This window comes from Myotis nattereri (assembly GCF_964212035.1).
Source record: "Myotis nattereri genome assembly, chromosome: 12".
Taxonomy (NCBI): domain Eukaryota; kingdom Metazoa; phylum Chordata; class Mammalia; order Chiroptera; family Vespertilionidae; genus Myotis; species Myotis nattereri.
The window spans coordinates 65,636,609-65,660,000 of record NC_138087.1 but is presented as its reverse complement, the minus strand read 5'-3'; the positions used below and the strand labels follow the sequence as shown (position 1 = coordinate 65,660,000).

The window sequence follows — 23,392 nt, the reverse complement described above, 5'->3', positions numbered from 1 at the left end:
ACCTATTTGAAGAAATAATGACAGAAAACTTCCCTCACCTGGTGAAAGAAATGGACTTACAGGTCCAAGAAGCGCGGAGAACCCCAAACAAAAGGAATCCAAAGAGGACCACACCAAGACACATCATAATTAAAATGCCAAGAGCAAAAGATAAAGAGAGAATCTTAAAAACAGCAAGAGAAAGAAACTCAGTTACCTACAAGGGAATACCCATACGACTGTCAGCTGATTTCTCAACAGAAACTTTGCAGGCCAGAAGGGAGTGGCAAGAAATATTCAAAGTGATGAATACCAAGAACCTACAACCAAGATTACTTTATCCAGCAAAGCTGTCATTCAGAATTGAAGGTCAGATAAAGAGCTTCACAGATAAGGAAAAGCTAAAGGAGTTCATCACCACCAAACCAGGATTATATGAAATGCTGAAAGGTATCCTTTAAGAAGAGGAAGAGGAAGAAAAAGGTAAAGATACAAATTATGAACAACAAATATGCATCTATCAACAAGTGAATCTAAGAATCAAGTGAATAAATAATCTGATGAACAGAATGAACTGGTGATTATAATAGAATCAGGGACATAGAAAGGGAATGGACTGACTATTCTTGGGGGGGAAAGGGGTGTGGGAGATGCGGGAAGAGACTGGACAAAAATCGTGCACCTATGGATGAGGACAGTGGGTGGGGAGTGAGGGCGGATGGTGGGGCGGGAACTGGGAGGAGGGGAGTTATGGGGGGAAAAAAGAGGAACAAATGTAATAATCTGAACAATAAAGATTTAATTAAAAAAAAAAAAGTGACCCTGAAAATGATAAAGGCTTATATATCATAAGGTGTTTTGCAATTTAAAATTTTCACTTCATTGGACTAGGATTATCTTTATTTTCATTTTTTATTTTTTTAATATATTTTATTGATTTTTTTGCAGAGAGGAAGGGAGGGGGACAGAGAGTCAGAAACATCAATGAGAGAGAAACACTGATTAGCTGCCTCCTACACACCCTCTACTGGGGATGTGCCCGCATCCAAGGTACATGCCCTTGACTGGAATCGAACCTGGGACCCTTCAGTCCCCAGGCCGATGCTCTATCCACTGAGCCAAACTGATCAGGGCAAAGATTCTCTTTAGTTAGTATGAGTTAGTGAAGGTTGATTGCCGAATTTGTTCAGCTTTGTGCAGGTATAGATGCTATTCCCTATGGCGGGTCAGAAGATTGAAGAGAGATAATCATTGGAAACATGCCCAAAAGTCATGTGGAAATGAACCAGCCTATTTAACCTGAGGCTGGGGTCTGTGTGTGTAGGGAGGGGGAATGGGGTAGAGGTAGAGATGAATTTTGAAAATTCACATAATAATGCATTTGACATTAATTCATTTGCAGAAATAGACTGTGGCACTCCTCCTGAGGTCCCAGATGCCTATATTATAGGAAATTATACCTCTGGGCCTGGCAGCCTGGTTCGTTATGCTTGCAAAGAAGGGTTTTTCAGTGGCCCGGAAGATATAGTTTCAAGCTGCACAGTCTTGGGCACATGGGAGTCCCCCAAATTAAATTGCCAAGGTGAGTTTTCAAAAGGTTCAGGTTCACGGCTTATACCATGTTGAGATTTTCATAGTTTTCTCTTAAATTTCTCGGTGGGGGTGGTGAATGAATTGAATAAACCCAATAATCCCTTTTTTTCCCTAATAGGTTTTCAGTTAATTCTCTTTGATTTTCCAGGAATAGTATCCTCTTTCATCTGCAAATAATGATAATTCCATCTTTTATTTTTCAACTTTTAAAAAAGTTGTTTCTCGTGGGTTTGTCGGTCAAGGGCACATACCTCGATCCCCGGCCCAGGTTGGGTGCAAATGGAAGGCAACTAATTGATGTGTGTCTCTCTCACATCAATGTTTTTCTCTCTCCATCTCTCTTCCCTCCCCTCCATTATCTCTAAAAAAAAAAAAAAGGTTGAGGATTTAAAAGTAATGTTAACAAGTGGTAATTTGCACTGGGGGTGGGTGGGTCCTAGGTGATTTTATATCTTATGTACTTTCTGAATTGAAGGAATTTTTAACATATAACAAAGCCCAGTTTTCATTGAATTTATTGCATAACTAAGTAACCTCAGTGACATGCTTGGCTGAGTTAATCCTTTTGCTACTCTGATTTGTGATTTCAGGTTCTAAACACATTTTAATAGTTAATTATCATCCTGAGGTGTAAGAAATCCTAAAAGTATATTTTAGCTCTAGCATCTTTCAATAAATCAATTAAAATGCAGAACTTAGATTAAAATGTGTCATAATGCATTTCAAAGAACTCCCTAAGGACTTATACAGGAAACCCCATCTGAAACAATTTGTATTACTTTGGAAATGGGATTTCCATCTGGATTATTGGACTGAGGATACAGAAGGTTAGAGCGTGCTTGTTATATTCCTCTGAGAACTGTTATTTAGAAGATCTTCACTTCTTTCCCTCCTCTAATGACTGCTCTCTGCCTGCTGACACCCTCCTCCGCCTCCCCCCTGTCACCACATGGCGGAGGCTTCTCAGAGCTGTGCCTGCCCCTCTCTAAGCCCACCCCTTCTTACTTACCCTGCAGTCTGCGTGGGGCCTCCAGAATCTGGGCCATGTGCCAGCCAGCACTGTATTTTTAGCTCAGAGTTACAAAGCCACAGGAATTGGGAATTCCACTAAGAACACAAGCTGACTGTGAACTTGGGTGCTGCGGAGGAGCAGGTGCTTGTGAAGGGAGCAGCTGTGATTACAGATGGCAGCGTTTGTGTCCCAGAACAGGCTTCCCCGACAGAGAAGGTACAGTTGGTGGACCTGTTGTTCATGTTCTTCCGGTTCCTGTGTCCCCCGGTGGCAGTGCTGCCTTGGCAGGGGGGCCTGTGACATGGGTCCCCCATCCCAGCGGGCCTCAGAGCTGGAAGTGAGGATGACAGGCCCCTGTGGTCCCCTCTTCTTTTTTAAAAAAAACCATATTTTTATTTATTTTAGAGAGGAAGGAAGAGGGAGAGAGAGATGGAAACATCAATGATGAGAGAGAATCATCGATCGACTGCCTCCTGAGTGCCCCCTACTGGGGATTGAGCCTGCAACCCTGGCATGTGCCCTAACTGGGAATCAAACCGTGACCTCCTGGTTCATAGGTTGACACTCAACCACTGAACCACACGGGCTGGGCTGTGGTCTCCTCTTCTGACGTAGGTAGGACTTGATGGAAATATGTGGCTGAAAGGATAGCATTTCTACCTTGCACTCCCTACATTTTGTTATCATTACTACTTTTTTAATTTTCAGAAAAGATGCAAGTTGTGGGTGGCAGTTTAAAGAATGTAGGTTTCTAAAAAAAATCAACCAAGCCAGGAGCAAGGTGAGGGAATCACTTGGACCATGTTTATCATCAACAACAAAATGGAGTTTGGGTCTCACGTTATATGCGATAGATCCTGTGACTGAGAAAGTCCGGAGTCTGGGAGGAGAGAAGACAGCTACGCCACTGTGATATCCAGGTGCACACCTAAGTTTATGTGAGGAGGGTACGCAAAGTCTAAGACAGTTCCAATGGGGGCATGGGTGGTTCCAGGGAGGCAGGGGTGTTGATGCTCTTCCCTTTGAGGTGTTTGCTTCCTGTGTAAGAGCCCACTGAGGAAGGGTGGTTTGCAGTGTGGGCACACAGGGAGAGGGGACATCTATCATCCAGATGTGCCCCCTATCTTATGGGCCACATCTTCCTTTCGAGCTGGGAATTCTTACTGAACAGTCCTTTTAAGAATCCACTTTGAGGTTTGCCCATTCCAGCCCATTCCCCAGGAATGCACCTCTTGAAACATAAATTGAATGATCCTCTCTCCTTGCTTAAAACTCTTCTAAAAACATGGGACTGGCCACTTTATTTAGAATAAAATCCAAGCTCCTATCTATGGCCTCAGAACCCAACAGGGGTTTGGCCTTTTGTCTTTTCTGCAGTTACATCTCCTATCACCCTTTCCCAGCCAACATGCCGGACTCTGACTAGCTTCAGGGCCTTTGCACATGCTCCTCCTCTACTTGACATACCAACCTCCTTACATTTCTTAATTGTAGCAAAATACATGTAATATAAAACTTGAACCATTTGTAAGTGTACAATTCAGTGGCATTCTATGATGTCAGTGGTTACTTCTCCACTTTCGTTTCTGATTTTATTTATTTGGGCCCTCTCTCTTTGTTTCTTGATGAGTCTGGCTAATGGTTCGATTTTGTTTATCCGTTCAAAGAACCAGCTTTTGGTTTCATTGCTTTTTTGTATTGTTTTTTTAGTCTCTATGTTATTTATTCCTGCTCTAATCCTTACTATCTCTTTCCTTCTCCTTTGGGCTTTTCTTATTGTTCTCTTTCTAGTTTTCTAAGTTGTAGGGTTAGATAGTTTATTGTTGCTTTTTCTTGTTTTTTGAGGTATGCATGTAGTGCTATGAACTTCCCTCTCAAGACTGCTTTTGCTGTGTCCCAGAGATTTTGGGTTGTTGTGTGTTCATTTTCATCTGTTTCCAGGAAGTTTTTTATTTCTTTCTTGATCTCATTAGTAACCTATTCATTGTTCAATAAACATGCTATTTAGCCTCCAGTTTTTTAATGTTTTGGGTGTTTTTACTGTAGTTGAGTTCTAATTGCATTCCACTGTGATCTGAGAAGATGCTTGATATGATTTCAACCTTCTCGAACTTGTGGAGACTTGTTTTGTGTCCTAACTTGTGGTCTATCTTTGTGAATGATCCATGTGCACCTGAGAAGAATGTATATTCTGCTTTTTTGGGTGAAATGTTCTATAAATGTCAATTAAATCCTTCTGATCCAGTGTGCCCTTTAGAGTCACTGTTTCCTTATTTGTGGATGCATCCTGAATCCCCCTCAAAAGGTGGCGCAGACAAAGGCAGATACTGTGGTATTGACTCTTGCACTGCAGCCCCAATTTATCCTGTGGCAGTTCAATTCCTGTCAAGGACATGAACCTCAGTTGAAGGCTTGATCCCTGGCCCCATTTGGGGCACAGGTTGGGGCATGTGCGGGAGGCAACCAATCGATGTGTCTCTCTCATCAGTGTTTCTCTTCTTCTGTCTTCATCCCCCTCCTTTCCACTCTGTCTACAAGTCAATGGAAAAAATATTCTTGGGTAAGGATTAACAAAAATAAAATAAATTTCAAGATCTTTCTGAAACTTCCTATCATAAACTGGGAAGGTCAACAATTCTTCAGCTTTCACTTTACCTAATATATTGGTTTTTGATTCAAATAGTCTATTTACAACTGGAACATTAAAATGAAGAATTTTAGTGATTTTTTTTTTTAAAAAAGAAGGTTCATATGCAGCTCACAGCATCAAACCCCATTGTCACTTCTACAGAAGCAAGATCCTTACAAGAGATGTGCTTATAAACTCTTTTTTTCTCTTTCTAGCACCCATGCTTTTACCTATGATAATGTCCTCTGCAGTTTCTGAAGGGTTTAGATTCTAGCTATTTCCATACTAGATACTATTTGTTGACAATGAATGTTATGTGTAATAGGAATTTATTGTCAACATTTATTGTTAACAAATAGTATCTAGTATGGAAATAGCTTTTGTTTTTCTCCAAATGAGCTTTCTCTATCTGAAGGAAATGTATTGTTAGTCAAGGCTAAGTTCGTGGAAGACTTTAGAATACAGAGTACATCAAAAAATATTTTTTTCTTTCACAGCCTAAGGCAAATGGGCTTTTTTGGTGCTAATGAGCTCATTAGCTTAGTGTCAGCAGTTAATAAGCTACTCTGGAGGATCTGCTTTGTGGCATACTGAAACCCATTTTCCTTTGATGGTTACGATAACATTTGCTAAGTTCAAGTTGCCACAGATCGAGACATTAGATGTCAGCCCCCAACATCGATGATATATGTAGTTTAGTGCCCAAGTGATCCCAGAATGAGGGTCAAACTATATTTGGCCAAATTTGGAACATGCCATAAAATGCATGAAACTGTGTCATAAAGTTACACTTTGACCCATTCTTTAGCATATTTTTTACATATAAATATCACAGAGATTAATGTTCATAATATTAACTACTCACATGAATACAGGAGATATTGAAAAATATTGGATATAGACACAGCCCACAAAGAGCTTACCATTAAGAGCAGAAGAGAAAATTTTTACAAATGAAATAAATGAAGAAAGTATAAGGTATAAGTGCTGAATTATCGGATCCAGGGGATGAATATAGATCCTCATGTAATTGGCCTGTCACCCTTACAACCTACCACATTATACTAATTTCCAGGTGTTACATAAAGCTTCTGATTTGAGAAGGTTAGAGACTTCCTTCTATTATTGCTGGGCAAAGAAGACAACTGACTTTAATGGGATTTTCTTCAGTTTTCACCCTTGTTTCTGTTCCTTTGCCAAAGCTTTTCATCGAGTAGTTTATTTGTCAGGGATGGTTGTGTGTGTTTTTCAGTCAAGATCAGTATGTGGAGTAGCTCTATCATTCATTTCCCCAGCAGTTGGCGAAATGCCTGCCTCAATTTATAGACCTTATCGGTCTCTTTTTCCTTTCCTTTCTCAGCTTGTTCTTTATTGGTCTCTAAAGCAGTCTTGGTTAAAGCCTTTTATTACTCTGTGTGCTCTGTCATCAGCCACCTTATTGCGCTGACTGTATGATAAGCAGCAGGCACTGTGGGTGATGTTGGTGATACAGTGAGTCATTGATTAGATGCCAGATTTCCTTCTGGAATATCTTCTCGGGTAGAGTAGTAAAGCTAGCCATGTGGGTAAACATTTTCACCTTCGAGATATGAAATAAAGTTAAAATATAAATGTGATCCTTGAAACCGGCACAGCACATCCCCCTTTCCCACCCCAGGGTGACCTGTTTTGAAGTCAGTCATTTGAATAAAATCACAGATAATAGGATAGTAAGATATATTCCCAGCCATGTTCATAATTAGTGGACTGTATTCCTGATGCAGTTCCAAGCGTTACTTAATAATATAATTAGCCAGACAAATGTGTGCTTTAATGAACATATATGCAGCACAGGATTTGTGCTGCTTATTATTTTCTTTCCTTTGGATAGAAACTGTTTATTATTATTATTTTATTGTTATTCTTTTTTGTTAATCCTCATCCGAGGATATTTTTTCCATTGATTTTACAGAGAGTGGAAAGGGGGTGGGGGGAGAGAGAAGCATCCATGTGAGAGAGACACATTGATTGGTTGCCTTCTGCACATGACTGGGGCCAAGGATTGAACCTGCAACCCAGGTACATGCCCTTAACTGGGAATCGAACCTGTGACCCTTCGGTGCATAGGCTGGTGTTCTAATCACTGAACCACTACTGCAGGGCTCAAAACTCTATTTAAGTGATGTATTTCCTTGTGAGGGTGAGAGATCTGGGGTCATGAAGAACTATATTTTCATTACCTATTGCAGTCTCATTGGATTGATTTTTGATTATTTCTTAATAGGAGCCATCTGCTTTCTCACATCTTTTGTTCTGAGTAGAAGTGGCAGTGTCTGCCATCTCTCTTAAGGGGGGGTGGGGAGTTTGACAATATCTGTGGCAGGGTTATGTTCCAGGCCAAACACAGGCCACACCCCATACTATGGGGTTAAACATCAGTACCAAGAAAGCTTCAGGGGGTCACACAACTGCAGAGGAAATCTATTTCCAGCAGCTCTTTTGCTCTGGGAGAATTCTTAGAGACAAGATTGGGCAGAGGGAGTTGTCACAGATTGATTCAAATATTCCTTCATGCAACCTTTTTTCCCTGAGGTATCAGCTCACCTGCAAGATTAGTCCCAGTCAGAGCCTAGAGTGGGCCCCTTCACTGTGAGGCTGCCCAGATTGAATGGATCTGGACTTTGGGGTCACACAAACCTTGGTTTGGACACGGCTCTATCTTTTATTAGGGGTGTGGCTTTTGACTGTGACTTAAGCTGTTAGGATCTCTATTTTCATATCTATAAACTACATGAAAAAAATAAAAACCACATCTACCTTGCAGGGTTTCTGTGAGGAATAAGTAAGATAGTATGTATCTAATAAACTACCCGTGTTCAGTAGGATTTCAATGAATGCTATTTATTTATTTATTTATTTGTTTGTTTGTTTGTTTTTGCTACTCCCCACCCAAGGATATATTTTTCTATTGATCTTTAGAGGTAGTGGAAGGGAAGGGGAGAGATATATATAGAGAGAAACATTGATATGAAAGAGACACATCGATTGGTTGCCTCCTGCATGTGCCCTGACCAGGGCCAGGGATTGAGCCTGCAACCTAGTACATGCCCTTGACTGAAATCGAACCGGGGACCCTTCAGTCCATGGGCCGGCGCTCTAGCACTGAACCAAAATCATAGATTGGCCGCCTCCTACAAGTCCCCCACTGGGGATCGAGCCCACAACCCAGCATTGAACCTGGGACCTTTCAGCTCGCAGGCCGACGCTATCCACTAAGCCAAACTGGCTAGGGCTTACCTTCTGCACTCTTACCCCTTTAGTATCTGTGCTTCTCCCCTAATCCAACTGTCACTGAGTTCCCTCCCAGACATCTCCAATGTGCTGTTTAGAATTCCAGCTTCAAGGCCAATAAACCTGCATAAACCTATACCCTCAATGTCTTCACTGATGCTCCACCTATTTCCTGGTGTAACTGAACCCTGGCTTAAACTAGAAGATGTTTTAGATGTCAACAATGACTGGGCAGTCTTATGAAACATTAACCACCTGTTCTGTTGGTTGCTCATTTACACACAAATATACTCATGTCTCGGAATGTTTTGGGCCAATAAGTGTCTAAAGGCTTGATGCTGGGAAAACATGATGAGGGCCAGGAGGTCTTGTGTTTGGTAAACATCTATGAAAAGGACACACATCTCTGTGAGCAGACATGGGACTTGAGAGGTAGATAGGGCTGGAGGATTTGTGAAATGACCGCCTCATTCTGGTGCCAATAACTGCTGATGATTTGATTTGAATCTCCACTGACCAGAGACTAACTCTTTTTAAAAAAACCTCAGAGCAGGTGATTGGGCAGGTGGGTTGAGCTGTTGTATTAAGGGTTTTGAGATAACTCCAATGACAAAAGGTGAGAGAGGCCTCCCTCAAGGAAATAACTCTGGGGTTTTGCATCCATATGAGATGGAGAAGAGTGCAATTCCATTAAATCCACCAGTTCTGTGTCAGAAGCTCATTTGAGAGTAGCCACCTATTTCTAAGGCTAAGAATAGTTGATGAGGAGTTGGAAACAGATCGTATCTTTTTCTCTGTTTTGAATGCTTTATCTCAATGAATGGACTGATGTTTTAAAAACCTAGATATTAGGAGTGCTTAATTTTCTTGTCTTTCTACAGATGGGGAGAAAACTAAAAATCAGAATGAATGCCAAATGTCATATTTTTCTTTCTTTCTGTATTTAGGTATAGCTAGGACTATTGGTTACCTTTGTAACTATTATGACCATTTTATTTTGTATTTTATATTTATTATGTTTTCTTGGATAAAAGTGTATCTATGAGCTCCTCACTACAACATGAGAAATGTAGCATGTTTTATTTCTTCCCTTCCCCTCCCTGCTCAGATTTTGTTCAAATAATTTGGAATTTCATTTTCAAATTATTGATTTTTTTTACATTGTTAGCTTTGAATTTGTGTGTGTGTTTTTTTTCAGAAAAGATACACATGGATTTTTTTTCTAATTGTAGATTATCTAAACATGACTTTCGTTCACTCTTATGTTAAGTAGCATTTGGCTGGGTCTAAAATGGTAATGTTCTTTTCCTATAAATATTTCCCCTATTAATTTGCTTTAAAAAGTTCAGAGGTTTTATATATATATATATATAATTAAATATTCATTTGGCAACAAGACTCCTACAATTGCATTATTGTCTACTCAGGAGCTAATGATTGGAAGGTGCATGGCAAAAGGTACCAGAAAGTATTGATATTTAAAAGAACCCTGAGATGGATTATTTCATTGACCAAGGAAGTGTTTATAATATAAATAATCTTATAATTGGGATTTTTTTTAATGTATGTGAGTTTGTAAATTTCTGTACTTCTGAACAATCTTACTTTGTATACCTGCAATTGGACCAGTGTTTTCTCTTTTTCCACGAGTGGCCTCTATCATTGCTAAATGTTTATTTCCACAATATGAATTATGAGGGTAGAACTCGGGGTCATGACGAGTGCTGTGCTGCCTCCCCTTGCAGAGATCAGCTGCGGCCGCCCTCCGGAAGTGCAGCATGCGTCCCTGGTGGGGAATCACAGCTCCAGCCTGGGCAGTGTGGCGCACTACGCCTGTCAAGAGGGCTTCGAGAGCCGTGGGGGCACGATCACTTCCGTGTGCACAGAGAAAGGCACCTGGAGAGAAAGTACTTTGACATGCACAGGTATAGATTTTATTCCCCGGGGCTCCTGTTTGCTAGAAGCGAATGGCCAGCCGGAGCAAGGGACCTAAAGCTGTTCGATTGCTGCCTCACTCTGTGTACTGCATGCGCCTGGCTATTCCCTTTACCTGGGTGGGCACCTGGCTTTAAGTTTGTCAGCTAAATCCTGAAAATTTAGAGGGTGGATTGGGATAGAAAATTTTATGCTGCCATCTTTTGAAGCTCATGTTAAATCACAGTGACTCCTGTCTCCTCGGCTTGGCTGACTGAGGAATTTTTCTCTATGAACCATTTTCTCAGGGAGCCGTTCCTAAAAGTCCTAACTTAGCCCATGTTGAAGGATTTTCAGAGAGAGGTGATGTAATGAAAAATAGGCGTTTAATGTTTATTTGTGGTAAAATACATACAACATAAAATTTACCATCTTACCCATTTTTCAAGTATTTTCACATTGTTGTGCAACTTACCTCCAGAACTTTTTCATCTTCCAAAACTGAAACTCTGTGCCCATGAAACAATAACTCCCCACTGCCCCTCCCCACAGACCCTGGCACCACCATTCTACTTCCTGTTTCTATGCATTTGACTAATTTAATTACCTCATATAAGCAAGACCATGTAACATTTGCCCTTCTGTGACTGGCTTATTTCCCTTAGCATGATGTCCTCCAGGTTCATCCATGTTGTCAGAAGTGGTGAGATTGCCTTCTTTTTTGAAAGCTGAATAATATTCCACTTGTGTATCTATTATGTTGTATTTATCCATTCATTCACTGATGGACAACTTGTGTTGCTTGCACCTCTTGGCTATGATGAATAATGCTATTATGCACATAGGTGTGCAAATACCTCTTTGAGATCCTTCTTTCAATTCTTTTGGATATATATACCTCCAAATAGAATTCCTGGTGAATAGGAGTTTTGAGACTTCAATTCAGATTCTAGTGCCACCTATGAAGCTGTGTGCCATCTGGTAAGGCATCATTTGCTCTAATCCTGAGTTTCCTCACCTCTAAAAGTGGGAAAATAAAGTCTGCTTCAAAGAGTTGAGAGGGAATCAAATGAGATTATCTACGGGGAGCAGTTTGAAAAGTTTAAAGCACAGTGCACGTGTCAGGTCTTTACTGAAACTATTCGCCTTGCTGAATGAGAAATGTGTGCTTCCACATGCTTTATTTCCCATTGGTGCCTCTAAGAAACAAGGTGGGAAAAGGCAATGATTCTTACCATTTGTGATGGTTGGTCTGGGGGTGTGACAAATGGTTGAATGACTCTGGGCATGTATTTCTTTTTTTAAAAATATTTTACTGATATTTTTACAGGGAGGAAGGGAGAGGGATAGAGAGTTAGAAACATCGATGAGAGAGAAACATCGATCAGCTGCCTCCTGCACACTCCCTACTGGAGATGTGCCCACAACCAAGGTACATGCCCTTGACCGGAATCGAACCTGGGACCCTTGAGTCCGCAGGCTGACACTCTATCCATTGACCCAAACCGGTTAGGGCAGGGCATGTATTTCTAAATGCTGACTTTCTTGGCTCCAAAGGCAAAGCGCGGAAGAGTGGAAATCTCAAGATAGTTTTCATCTGGTCTCTGGTTTGACTTGCAGCAGAATTATGGTAGAATGTCTTGAGTCTTGCCAATCAAAGTTTTCCATAGCAAAGTCTAGCCAGAGAAAGCAAAACGTGACCTGCTGGTGATTATTTGTCCGTAGAGCAATAGTTCATAACCAGTTTGGGGATATAAATTTGATGAAATCTATCAATTCAATAGATATCCATGTAGCAAACACTATGGAGGAGGTACTTCGCTAGATGCTGCCTCTTTGGAATTTACAGGGCAATTAGATAAACAGACTTTTCTCCAAAGAGATGCGCATACACATGTACATACAGTGTTTTACAGATTCGAGGTGTGTGGGCCTCTAGAAGGCCTGGTGTAGATGGAGAACTCAGCTCCACTGCGGAGGCCCTGTCTGTGGCATGCAGTTCCACATCCAGTCATCTCTACGCAAACACAAGAGGACGTAGGCTAGAGACTGCAACCATAGAAACAACAAAGGGCCGGTGTGGATAATAACCCAGAGATCTCTAGAGAGGGCTCCCTGACTTGCCCAACCTGCACAGGAAAGCAGACAGGCTTGTAACTAACAACAAGGACTCCAGGTTTCCAGTCTTAATGGTCATTCCAACCTATTATAGCATTTTCAACGGCACCTCTAAGAGTTATTCGGAGAGAGTGAGGCAGCTGCCTCATGAGGTGCAGAATTCAACATCTGGGGACGCGTTCCTAGCCCAGAGCTATCTACAGGAGTCCCTTGGTAAGAGAGCGGGGCATGGCTTTTGGACCCAGCCATTTGCTTTATTGCTCAAGCTGCTCTGCCCCCACCATTCAGAATTCAAGGGGGAGGGTACAAAGATTAGTCACTGCATGAAAAACCAGTGGGTCTGCATGGGGCATAGTAAGCTATTAATTAGCCGATGCTTGTAGGCACTTTGAAGAACAAACATGTTATGTAACTGCTAATTTTAATTACATCCTCAGCCTGCCACCTTTCACAGAGTCTGTGGCTCCAGCTTGCAGCTGTTTCCATGGGGTTAGTCAAGCTTTGATTTAAGGAGAGAAAAGGCATTCTCCCTGAGAGCTGTTATCTTTCTGTGAGGAGGCCTCTAGCTCTCAATCAAGATTGGCAACTAAATTCAATTTCCGCAGATAAAGGGGGCCATTTGCATGCTGATCAATTCATAGTGCCCTGCACTTGATCACGGGGTGGGTGGGTGGGTGGGAGAGGCGTCTGGAAATGTAGTGAGAGAAGCTGGTTACCCTGGCTCTTGCTCAGCTGCCCCCCCCCTTCTTTTTCCTTTTCCTTGTTTTTCACCCATTTCTTTATACCTTCCCTTCCGTCCCAGCTCCCTCTGTATATTTGGTGTTTGCCTTCCTCAATCTTCACTTTAAAAAAATTTTTTTTTAATTAATTTCAGAGCGGAAGGGAGAGGGAGAGATAGAAACATCAATGATGAAAGAGAATCATCTATTGGCTGCCTCCTGCATGCCCTCCACTGGGGATCGAGCCTACAACCCCAGAATGTGCCCTGACCAGGAATTGAACCATGACCTCCTGGGTCATAGGTCGATGCTCAACCATTGAGCCACTTTTGGGTTTTTCCCCCATCGTCTACTTTTCTGCTTACCCTCTGACTGCCCTCTTCCTCTGTTCTCTGTTTTCATTCCATTTCCAGCTCTTTTTACACTGAATGTTTCGTTCCAAATTGGGGGGAAGAATCTATCTTCATTTTACCCTGGTTGTTTTCAGTTTAAAATCTTTTCGGAGCTCTCTGACTCTGCATCAGTAGCATGCATCTGTCCATGTTTCTAATGGAGTGTGAACCCAGGCAAGGTGGTGGACTTTTTTTTTTTTTTAAAGGCTGGTTTGGACTGGAAACTCCAGACAGCTGAGAATTAGGTAACTGCTTTAGTGTCTGGAAAAACCCCAGGTGGAAGCTTGATGTTCAGTGAGTTGGTTTCCCTCAAGATCAAAGAGGTTGATTCATTCCTGATAAGCCTATCCTGCCTTTCATTCTGCACAGGTCATTTGGCTTTTTATGTTTAGAGTGTGGGTTAATAATTATAAGGTTGATGCTCACTCCTTCCAGGCTCTCAGAGGGGTAATAATATCTCTATTGGAACACAGACTGTTTATCTGCTGGGATCCTTTCTGAGCCCCCTAACCTGACTCTGGCTGCGACTCCCAACTGCCCCCAGGCCTCCTGGTAGCCTCTGCTCCTTGTTTTGTTGTCCGTCTTCCTCTTCAACTCAATGATGCTCACTTGCAGTTCTACATGTTTCTGATGGAAAAGCATAGTCATCCAGGATAAATGGGCTCATTTATGTAAATAGCCACAGGGCTGGGTTTGTTTGAACATGTGCATAACGTTTGGACCATCCAGCATTCTAGCCATCCTTGACTGCATACTAACTTACTCACCCAGACCTCTGCTAGAGGCCTCACTGCTTGAATCCATTTTGTCCTCAGAAAAACCCTATAAGATTCAGTATGTTATTTTCATTTCATAGATGAGGAATCTGAGACTCATGAGAGTTAAACAGCTTTCACAGGATCATTCAGCAAATGGCAGAGTTAGGATTTGAACTCAGGTTCATTAGCCTCGAAAGCCCATGATCTCCCTCCTATGCCAGTGTTTTCCAAGCTTGAATTTTTTGTATGCCACCCTGACAATGTTTGCTATAACAAAAGTATTATTTGTTTAATAGTTTTCTTAAAACCATTTATATTTAAAACTTAAAATTATAATTTAAATTTGTTGATCAAGGACATTTTGCAATATATTTGATATCATGAGTGTGTTATTTTTTCTAATACACACAAAAATTAATACAAAGCAATCATTGATTTAAGTACAACCAAAAATCATCCTAAAGTATATACATGCATTTTAGAAAATCACTACTCTAAACCATGTTAGTTCTGCTTATTTTCTGACTCTAAAGATTAAAAAAAAGAAGAAGAAAGGAAACATAGCAGAACTCTCATCATTTAACTTATTCAAATATGCACTTATTGCAAGTAGTCACCTTGGGAAGCCATATCCTCATTTTGATGATGCTGCTATGAACAAAATCTGCTTTATAATCCATTTGGGAATTGCCTTTGGAGTGGTGTATGAGTAATATTAGGAGATCAGTCATCTTACTTCTTAAAAAATATGTTTTTATTGATTTCAGAGAAAGGAAGGAGAGGAAGAGAGGGATCGAAACATCAACAAGAGAGAGAATCATTGACTGGCTGCCTCCTGCACACCCTCCACTGGGGATGGAGCCCACAACCCGGGCATGTGCCCTGACCATGAATAAAGTCATGACCTCCTGGTTCATGGGATGCTCAACCACTGAGCCACACTGGTGGACTAATTTTTATTTTTTTAAATATAGATAAAATTATGTCATCTACTGATAGAGATAGTTTTACTTATCTTTAGGGGGTTTGATTTTAAATAGGTAAAAAGCTCTGCCTTCTTCCCATCTGAACAACTTCCTAGGTAGTAACTGGGGCCATTGGAAACTGTGTTACCTCAGGGAACCAAGACCCTGATATGGTTTCCCACGTTGCGAAATTCATTACAGGAAATGCATGCAGAATATTTAAAAGAAGCAGAACAACTCGAAGGAATCGGTGGCTTCCTGATAGGTCAGGGTTAAATAGTGACAGTTCAAGGAGTCCCAGAAGTATCCAGGGACCTTGTGAGAATTCATGGAGTTTACCCCAACCTGCTCCTTAGGGATGGTCCTGAGTGGTGATGCATGTCATTTCCCTCTGGGGAGCGGCAGTGGCCTGGAAATAAGTGTGCTCCATCAGCCAGTGGCATGAGGAGCCAGAACCAGATCTTACCTGTGCAGCTGCAGGGGAGAGGCCGGGCGCAGCTCTGGGCCTCTTTCCACCCCACACGAGTAGAAAGCCAGTGGCATCCAGTGGCCTGTTGGATCGACCACAGGTTGGAATTCTTACCAGTACTCACCCACACAGGAATCTTTCCTTTTCCTCCAAGTCAGGTCGTGGGCCAGGATCATTCATGATGAAGATAAATGGGGTGACAGGCCTAGGGTAGCTTGACTTGCCTGATTCGGTTTCTAAATCAGAGCTTGAATGGTGAGCAGCAGATACTAGCTGGACAGATAAACGAAGTCATGCTCTCCAACATGGTTGCTGTTAGGATTTTTCCAAAACCCACTGATGCATTTTGTGAGTGGACGATCTCTTTTTCTGTTTTAGAGATAATTATAGAAATTAATGATGTGTCAGTGTTTAATGACACCTGTGTGAGGTGGCAGATACACCCAGGAAGAATGAACTCCAGGATCGTATATGTGGTAAGCAAAGTGATGGCCTTTTTCCTTCCAGTGCAGGAATGGGAATCCAGGGGGACACAAGGCAATGGGCTTGCTTCCGGAAGAACCTCTCAATCTAATTGCTCTCCAAATCCAATCATCCTTTAAAAACGGGAACAGTTTTTTTTTTTTTAAAGATATCTGGATTATTTTACCTTACATTTTGTGTTTAATATATTTGTCATTGGACAGGGTGTATGTGTGGGGATGTATTTATATTTGGTATCAAAGCTTGTTTCCAAGCACTCGTACATCACTCCCCCGCGTCAGCCTAGAAGTGGCTGCTGCCCCTGTGCAGTTTGCAGGGAGTGGGTTTCAAGCTGTGACTCTCGGTTGATCGCCGGTCATCTGTGTGGGGGGTAGCACTTAGAGGGACTCCTCATTTTGTATCACTTCTTAGGGCCTATTGGTTACTGGGCTGATCAGACTTCATTATCAGATACCTGATAGCAGAAGTTTACCTGATTGTCCCCTCTCCCCCAGGGGAGCAGTGCAGTGTAAAGGGAACAGTAGGAGAAAAGGACCCAGCACCATCAAATCTCTCTTGGTCGTTTTAACTGGAGTCATGGTGGGTTCTCTTGTCTTTGCCTCTTGCAAAGGTACATGTGAAAGGACTCCGGGCAGACCCGATAGAATCAGTTCACGAGGAGAGAGTCAACCTGACCACAGGCAGCAGGACCCCACAAGTGTGCCTAGACCTGTACCAAGGCAGCAACTACACCGTGACGATCTCCACTGCCCCTCCCGAACGCTCCATGCCAGCCATCATCAGGTTCCAGACAGCAGGTAGGTAGAAGTGAAGTCTCATTTCCTCCCAGAAAATGCGAAGCACAGGATGTAGGGGAAATATGCTTCAGAATCAACTGGGCAGGAGAGTTCAGAGTTGCTTTTTGAGATCTGTAGCCAGAAGAATGTCCAGCAGGAGGGATCCCTATACTAGTGATGCCAGGCACAATGTATTGTGTCTCAGCTGGGCGTCTGGTTGAAGTGGGAGGTGATAAGAAGGCATTTAAAAGAGAACAACATGAGGTGATGACGCAGTCAGTTCTCAATTACCCAAGGCAATAGAGGGTGGCCACATGGCTCTTTGGAAATGGCAAAAGTCATTTCCGACTCTTGTCTATGAGAGGAGGAGCCAGGGACACTGACCCAATGGCTTTCATATTAAATGGGAACTGACCCCAGGACTGATCGGGGCTGGGTAATCATGTTGACTGTGGGCGGGTGGACAGGCGTAGGCAGTACCAGGTGCAGGATGGTAAGTGTTGGATGAAAAGAGAAATTGGCAGGAAGAAGCTTCGAGAAGTAGTAATAAACCTCATTGCATATAGTTATCACATAGATTTTTATAGTAACACTAGAGGCCCAGTGCACGAATTCGTGTGTCTGGACTGCCAGCCCCAATTGGGGCCGATCGGGCCGGCCAGGGGGAGGGTTTTCAGGGAGGGGCAGCAGGCGGTTGGCTGGCTGGCCACGCCCCCGGGTCAAACTCCCAGTCGAGGGAACAATTTGCATATTAGGCTTTTATTATATAGGACTAGAGGCCCAGTGCACAAAAATTTGTGCACTCGAGGGCGGGGTGCCCTTAGCCTGGCCTGTGCCCTCTTGCAGTCTGGGACCCCTCGGGGGATGACCACATGCTGGCTTAGGCCCGCTCCCCAGGGGATTGGGCCTAAGCTGGCAATCAGACATCCCTCTGGCAGCCTGGCAGCCGTCGGGGGATGTCCACTTGCCAGCGGGGAGCAGGCCTAAGCTGCAGTCGGATATCCTTAGCGCTGCTGAGGAGGTGGGAGAGGCTCCCACCACCACTGCTGTATTAGCAGCCTTGCTTGTGGCTGAGCAGAACTCCCCCTGTGGGAGCACACTGACCACCAGGGAGCAGCTCCTGCATTGAGTGTCTGCCCCATGGTGGTCAATGTGTGTCATAGTGACCAGTCATTCCCAGTCTTTCTGCTGTTAGGGTCGGTTTGCATATTACCCTTTTATTATATAGGATAGAAGCCTGGTGCACGGGTGGGGGCTGGCTGGTTTGCCCTGAAGGGTGTCCCAGATCAGGGTGGGGGTCCCCACTGGGGTGCCTGGCCAGCCTGGGTGAGGGGCTGATGGCTGTTTGCCACTGGTCACACCCCCTTCAGGGTGGGGGTCCCCACTGGGGTGCCTGGCCAGTATGGGTGAGGGGCTGAGGGTCGTTTTCAGGCTGGCCAAGCCTGTTGGCGACGGAAACTCCCGGCCTCTCCTTTTTTTCTTTTTTTTTTATTCTGGGATTTATGTACCTTCTATAATTGAAACTTTGTTGCCTTCAGTGGAGCTGAGAGCGGGCTCCTGCTCACTCCAGCTCTGTGGCCACAGCCGGCTGAAAGCAGGTATCTGGGGTTTATTTACCTTTTATAATTGCAACTTTGTTGCTTTTGAGTGGAGCTGAGAGCTGGCGGCAGACTGTCTTCCTCCATCACTGGAGCAAGCAAGCCTCCTGCTTGCTTCAGCTCTGTGGCTGCCGGCCGCCATCTTGGTTGGGTTAATTTGCATACAGTCGCTCTGATTGGCTGGTGGGCATGGCTTAAGGCATAGCAAAGGTTCAGTCAATTTGCATGTTTGTCTTTTATTATATTAGATTCTAACAGTTGTAAGTTTTTTAAAAAGAATTCTAGTTATGGGGTGTTAGCACTAATTAAATTACTTTGTAAGCAAACCTGGAGAAGTCACTGGGGTCACTTTTTATTTGGGGGGAGTTGAGATAGTTTTCACTTAAGAAAATATATGTCAACCTTCAGTTATTGCTGCCACTAGGAATGGGAAGTGATAGAGATTTGATAGAAATAATAAAAATGACTGCCAATCTTAACAATATAAAGCCAACTATGAAATTATACAAATTAGATCCCTGGGTACTTGTATATGACTAAAACAAAATGATTTCTTCCTAAGTCAATAACATGTAAGGAAAGATATAAAATTAATATGGTAACTAGAGAAGCTTGTACAAAATTAATAATAAACTGCTATGGATTTATTAGGAATATGTTTTTTTAAAAAGAGCACCCAAGGACTTCAAACTCATTTTTTATTGTTCGGTCAGAGTGACAGTTTGCTGTTCAGGGTCAGTCAGCTGTTTTTACTAATATCTTATTACTTCTTCAAGTTAATTTCCACTGGGAAAGCATGTTCTTTGAGGTCAGACAGACCTGGTTTTGCATCTTAACCCTGCCTTGAAGAGTTGGGTGACCATGGCTGACATGTTTAATGTCTCCAGCCCGCTTTCCTCTGTCTTAAATTTTAAGTGGAGTTGGATTAAATTTGCAAATTAATCTAGTGAGAATTGGGATTTAGATTGAGTTGTCTCAATGGGAAACAGGTACATTTCCACATTTACTCAATATATACTTAGGTTTTGTCTTCCCTGTTTATTTATGCACTTTTGTAAAGATTTATCATTTTTTTCTTCTAGATCCTGTATATTTAACTATTGATTTCATTATCAGGATTATGCTAGTTCTCTTCAAATGAATTGGGAAGTTTTCCATAGTTTTTTATGCTCTAGGAAAGTTTATATAATTTTTGAATTATTCCCTTTCTTTAAAGTTGGACACATTTGCTCATAAGATTATTTAAGTCTCACCCCTTTGGGGATATAATTCTTTGATAACTTTGTCAGTTTCTTCTATGATTATTTTTGGTTTGTTTCTTACGTTTTCTTGAGCCAATTTTTATAATTTATGTTTTCTTTAAAAAGTGTCCATTTTGTTGAGCTTTAAAAGGTATTGGCCAGATGTCATTTGGAACATTTATTTACAACTCCTCTGGGGTTACGGGTTGTATAACCCCAGGTTATTCTTACTCCTAATTTTGTTGTTTTCTCTCTTTAAAAAATTGATTAGTTTAGCTTGAATTGTCTGTTTTACTACTGTTCTTCCCCCCCCCCCCCAATAAACTTAGGTTTTTTTCATTTTTTTTTCTATCTCATTAATTTCTCCCTTATTTTTAATTATTTTATTCTTTCTGCTTCTCTTAAGTTGGTTATATTGTTCTATTCCCAAATTCTTGAGTTGAATGCATAATCCAACTTATTTCCATTCTTTCCTATTTGATAATAAAAGTCTCTAATGCTTCTTTCTCCTAATTTGAGCTTGGGCAGAATTCCTTAGGTATGGATGGATACCTGTTCTCTTTATTCTTACTTTAAAGGCATGATATAATTGCTATTCTGATTTTCCCTTTGATTTAAGAATTATTTATGAGTGTGTTAATGTATGGTCTCTTTATCCTTATTGTCAATGCACTATATAATTGCCATTTTGACTTCCCCATTGATTGAAGGATTAATTATGTGTTATACCAGTGGTATTTTAAAAGACATCTGCACTTTATTGTGATTTCTAGTTTAATTACATTTTGATATTCTTTGGGTGGATTTACTGACACTTTGAGGGGGCTAACTTTTGGCTAATTTTTGTAATTTTGGCCAATTTTTGTAAGTTTGTGGTTGGTTGTGGGTAGTAGAGTGTTTACTTGTAGGTAGAGTGGACCTAGGTTTCAATGAACTCTATTAATAAGATTTTCCAGGTCTTCTGTTTGTTTGTTTTTAATGTTTGTTGCTGTCGTTGCTTGCTTGGATTGCCATTTTTTTTCTCAATTTCTCTTAGAAATTCTAATGTTTTTGTTTCACACCTTTTGATATCTTGATATTTATGTTCATGGCTGATATCTTAATTGTAGAATTTAACTTTTACTGGTACTAGTAACGAATGCCTCACTTTATCCTGTTTAATATTGTTTGCCTTGAATTATACTTTGATTATTAATATTGTTTTCTTGGTTTCTTTGTGCTTTGGTTTGCACAATACACCTTCACCCACTTTTGTTCTCCTTAAAAGCTACGTGGGTAACATTGTTAGAGATGTATGCTAGGAGGCTGCATATGTGAAGAAACCTTTTTGAGAAAAGTATTATTTTTTGTAGTTAAGCAATTTACATTAGTGTTGTTTGTGATAAAATTTTCCCTTCTTCTGTCATCTTATTTATTTTACTCCTTTTTATGCTACTTTGTTATGTCCATTGTTTTCTTTTTGCTGCTTGGGTTTTCTTTTTGAATGATTCAGACAATCTAGATTTTGCTTTAATTCTACAATACATATTCAAAAACAAAAATAAGACTACTTGAATATGTATTCCTCTGATTACCAGCATTAAGATGGAAATAATGTTAACTTCTCCTTGAATAAGATGTGGAAATTAGTATTCTTTATTTCCTTTTATTTTTTCCCCTCTAGCTTCCCTTCTGTTATTGTTTAAACATGACATTTTATTGCCAGCTCATTTCTAATTACTTTTAACATGTATTACATCTTCAAAGAGTTCATTTTTATATTGATTTGTAACAATTATTTAAACAGGTATATGTTTCAACAGTCTCAATGTTTACTGCATTCCCACGTTTCATACCAAAGTTTCTCTATTTTTCTTTATTTTGTCTCTCTGCACAGTGATTTCTATCTTCTACTCCCTGAGGAATGGGATACTTTCTGAGCCCATGATTTTCTGAGAATGTCTTTTTATTGTCTTCACCAGTGAATGAGAGCTTGACTGAAGATAAAATTCTTGGGCCATAATCTTTGTTGTCAGAATTCTGGAGGCATTTCACATTGGCTTTGGGAATTTAAAGTTGTAAAAGAGGAGTTTGAAGAAGGTTGTGATTTAAAAAATCTTATGTATTAAAATATATATAAAAAAAAAAAATGCCGAAACCGGTTTGGCTCACTGGATAGAGCGTCGGCCTACGGACTGAAAGGTCCCAGGTTCGATTCCGGTCAAGGGCATGTACCTGGGTTGCGGGCATATCCCCAGTAGGAGATGTGCAGGAGGCAGCTGATCGATGTTTCTCTCTCATCGATGTTTCTAACTCTCTATCTCTCTCCCTTCCTCTCTGTAAAAAATCAATAAAATATATTAAAAAAAAAATAAAAAATAAATAAAAAATCTTATGTAGATACTCAGATTTTTCCGCCTGGGTATCAGAGAGCCTTCCTTCCTTCCTTCCTCCCTCCCTCCCTCCCTCCCTCCCTCCCTTCTTTCCTTCTTTCCTTCCTTCCTTCCTTCCTTCCTTCCTCCCTCCCTCCCTCCCTCCCTCCCTCCCTCTCTCCCTCCCTCCCTCCCTCCCTCCCTCCCTCCCTCCCTCCCTCCCTTCCTTCCTTTTTAAATCCTTATCGTTGAAAGTATTACAGATGTCCTCCTTTTTTCCCCATTGACTCCTTATAGCCCGCACCCCCACCCCACCCCACTATTGTCTGTACCCATGGTTTATGCATATGTGCATACAAGCTCTTTGGATGCTCTCTTCCCACCCACCCACCCTAGTCTTCCCTCTGAGATTTGGCCATCTGTTCCATGCTTCTTCTCTGGATCTATTTTGTTCATTAGATTCCACATATGACATAGAGGCTTCCTTTATATGTGAAATTCACGACGCTAATCACTTATTCATACACATGGGAAATGTTTATTGACTACCTACTACACGTTTGATATTGTTTTAGGCATTGGGAGTTCAATAGTGAATGAGACACAAATCCCTTCTCTCATGAAACTTCAGCCGTGGCCGATAAAAATGTTACTCTCTTTTAAACTAAATCTTCCTCATACCCTGTGAGTTTTTTGGATCTTCAGAATTTGGTTCTATCTACACATTAGGAACATTTTCTTTCATTAAAACTCTGATTATTACGTTTTTATTTTATTTTGTTTGTCCTTTTGGCTCTTCAGGCACTCCTACGTGGAATTGCTTGTCTGTCTGCATTGTTCTTTCGTTTTCTCTTGTGTTATGTCCATGTCTTTTCCCTCTGTCTTCTGAGGATGTGGCACGTTTGTTCTCTGTGTGCATTCATGCACATGTGCATTGACGTTTCTGATTGCTATCATTTCTAATGCACTTTATATTCTGTTGTTGCACTTTCTTATTATTTCATCCTTTATCTGTTTGAACCCATCTTTAAATTTTTTTTTTACTGAAAGTATATAACACATGTTGCCTAACTTTGTTATTATTTTGCTCAATATTTCTCCCCCCTAAAGTATGTTCATTCTTTG

The 23,392-nt window shown here is 41.3% G+C and overlaps 1 protein-coding gene across 1 annotated transcript in view; it reads left to right on the top strand.

Moving 5' to 3' along the window:
• Positions 1-23,392, top strand: part of SUSD1 (sushi domain containing 1) — a gene marked incomplete at its 5' end in the record, with an annotated part of 84,475 nt that overhangs the window by 23,752 nt on the left and 37,331 nt on the right. Inside the window, 4 exons of the mRNA XM_081103150.1 lie at positions 1,382-1,561; positions 10,229-10,408; positions 16,197-16,294; positions 16,912-17,098. Of these exons, the coding sequence (XP_080959276.1) occupies positions 1,382-1,561; positions 10,229-10,408; positions 16,197-16,294; positions 16,912-17,098 (645 nt within the window). The remainder of the gene's footprint in view (positions 1-1,381; positions 1,562-10,228; positions 10,409-16,196; positions 16,295-16,911; positions 17,099-23,392) is intronic.